A 2370-nucleotide genomic window follows, 5' to 3' on the forward strand; every position below is an offset into this window, starting at 1 on the left:
TGCTGCTGCTGTTTGTGTAGCAGCTTCAGCTGCTGCTGTTGCTGCTGTTGCTGGTGTTGCTGCTGCTTGGGGGGTTGAGGTTGAGAGGGCAGCGGGAGGTTGTCTCTGTGTGCGTCTGTTGCGTATCCTATGGGGTTGTTAGATAAAGGAGCAGTTGTTTTTTGCTGCTGCTGTGTTTTTTGTTTGTGTGTTGCAGTTGGTGGTGTTCTTGGTGTTAATATTTTTTCCTTGAGGTCTTGAGCTACATGTACAGCTCCGCCTGCTATTAGACAAGCTAGAGGAGCCTCAGAAGACATAAAGGCCGTCATATCTGGGTGTACTGGATGAGCTAATACGAATTCACATTTGTGATCTTTTGCTAGACAGAAGAGAAAAAAAAGTAACACCAATGCTTGATAGCATGCAGAGAAATCACCTGTACATACACCTGAACGATCTAAGAAATGAACAGGAACACCCACACGCTGCAACGTCCACTCCAGCAGCGACCAGTTGGCTGCAACATCTGCTGGGGTCTTGGGGTGTAGATAACCTGCATGCGGTGCTTCTTTGAATACCTCAGGCCATATCAACCGAAACAAATGCAGAAATATATGGCCGAAACGTAAAGAGGAGAAGTCTACGTCTTCATCTATCTCTCCCAATACATCTGACACCCACAGCAGCAACTCCTCAGATCCTATCACAGGAGGAGGAGACAAACTACCATCCTCCTGGCCTGGCTCCACCATATCCTGCATGCGCTCCTGTTGGGTGTACATCTTTGCTCAGCAGCAAACAGAAAAAAAAAAAAAGAAAATAAAGAAAATAACCTCGACAGATAACGAATCTAACAGCCACCGCCTCCAATACAACACCTCAAGTGTTAACAACTATATGAAACGAGATCTCTTCAGAAAGCTTACATATATAAGGAAACCTGCGCTAACATAAATACCAACTGCTGCTGCTGCTGCCGTGAAAAGGCGCTACAAGACTGCCCCCGCCGTTGTCTGTTGCTGAGGGCGGCGGCAGTTGTTTCTGGAGCTGCTATTCATTTCGCTGCAGCTGCTGCAGCAGAGAGTGAATGAGTTGGCTGGGTTGAAGGCACCGCCGCGGGATCTGCTCCCCATGACTGCGTAGACACCGCAGCCGGTGCAGCAGTATCAGAACAAATGTTTAAACAGCTGCTACCTTCCCTATTCGTGAATGTGGCTTGATGAAGTCGCTCTGCTGCCGAATGGTTGTTAGTAACGGGGGGCAATCGAGGTGAACTCTGACAGTTTCTACGAACCCATAGCTGTTATTTCAATTTGTTTTCTTTATTTCTTCTTTGAAATGCTAAGAGAAAAGTCGGAAAAGAGGTATTTGCAGAGGATCAGGAAAGAGCATGAGGCGCCTGGAGGGCCGGGGGTTGTGGCCATGAGGCCGATAAGTTGTGGAGGGTTTTCTTCTCTAAAGGACAAACTCCGATGAATTAAAAACAAAATTAAAAATAAATTCAAAGTACTGTTGAAACATTTAACGATCGTTGATGATGGAGGCCGCCTACGCCTATGCAGTGGCACACATGCTCTCACGGCAGCCCAGACCACCAAGACGACCGGGTGTTTATGGATCCAGACCGGAGAGGTTTCATGAATAAATTTCTCCGTTTTTAAGGGAAATAGTATTCTCTTATGTTTATTTCTTGTTTAAAACTAATTTTCATGTTTTTCCCTTCAAAAATAGCCTTATTCCTGCAGGTTTCCCTCCAGTTGTTGCAGCATCGCCGACACTGCCCACCGTTGGTTCAACTGCCCTGCGTACGTACACCTCAAGAACGAGGCGGCTTTGTGCGTGATGGAACTACCGAATTAAATTGTTCTTGAATTAAACTCATTTCAAACGAACATCAGCGCTTCCTACCCAAATTCGCGTCCGCTACAACACACCAGCCACGCCCGCCCCCCCCAGCCCTATGGGCTGCTGAGGGCCTGAGACAGCAACTGTAATTGGCCGCCTTTCATTTCATGTTTAGACGCAAGCTTGTAGAGTCTCCAGTGGAACTAAGAGCACGTTCTAAGCAACACTGTACAGTGAAGTGAGTGTATAGAGCAAGACCGGGCATGACGCACCCCCCCCGCACCCACCGCAGAAGAAGCACACGACCTCTTCCGTTGCTGATTAAATAAACAAAATAAACGAGTTGTAGCAGCTTTCGGTCTTCGGGCCGAGGAAAAGCACTGCCTCGGCCGCCTCAGTCCCTTTGGTTCGCCAAGCTCACTGCACTTGGCGTTTGTTGTCTATTCAGTGTTAATAATTATATAAAAGAAAATGCCACAGGCTAATTAGCCAGGACTTGATACATGCTCGTCGTGGCTCTCTACCACCCCCCCGCCCAAACCCCAT

At 47.6% G+C, this 2370-nt stretch overlaps 1 protein-coding gene across 1 annotated transcript in view; it reads right to left on the bottom strand.

Moving 5' to 3' along the window:
* EMH_0024180 (uncharacterized protein) overlaps nucleotides 1-761 on the bottom strand; it is a gene marked incomplete at both ends in the record, with an annotated part of 8625 nt that extends 7864 nt beyond the window's left edge. The window contains one exon of the mRNA XM_013502270.1: nucleotides 1-761. Within this exon, the coding sequence (XP_013357724.1) occupies nucleotides 1-761 (761 nt within the window).
* Between the last annotated feature and the right edge of the window lie 1609 nt (nucleotides 762-2370).

The sequence above is a fragment of the Eimeria mitis genome, genomic scaffold, assembly GCF_000499745.2.
Source record: "Eimeria mitis Houghton genomic scaffold, Emh_scaff871, whole genome shotgun sequence".
Lineage (NCBI taxonomy): Eukaryota > Apicomplexa > Conoidasida > Eucoccidiorida > Eimeriidae > Eimeria > Eimeria mitis.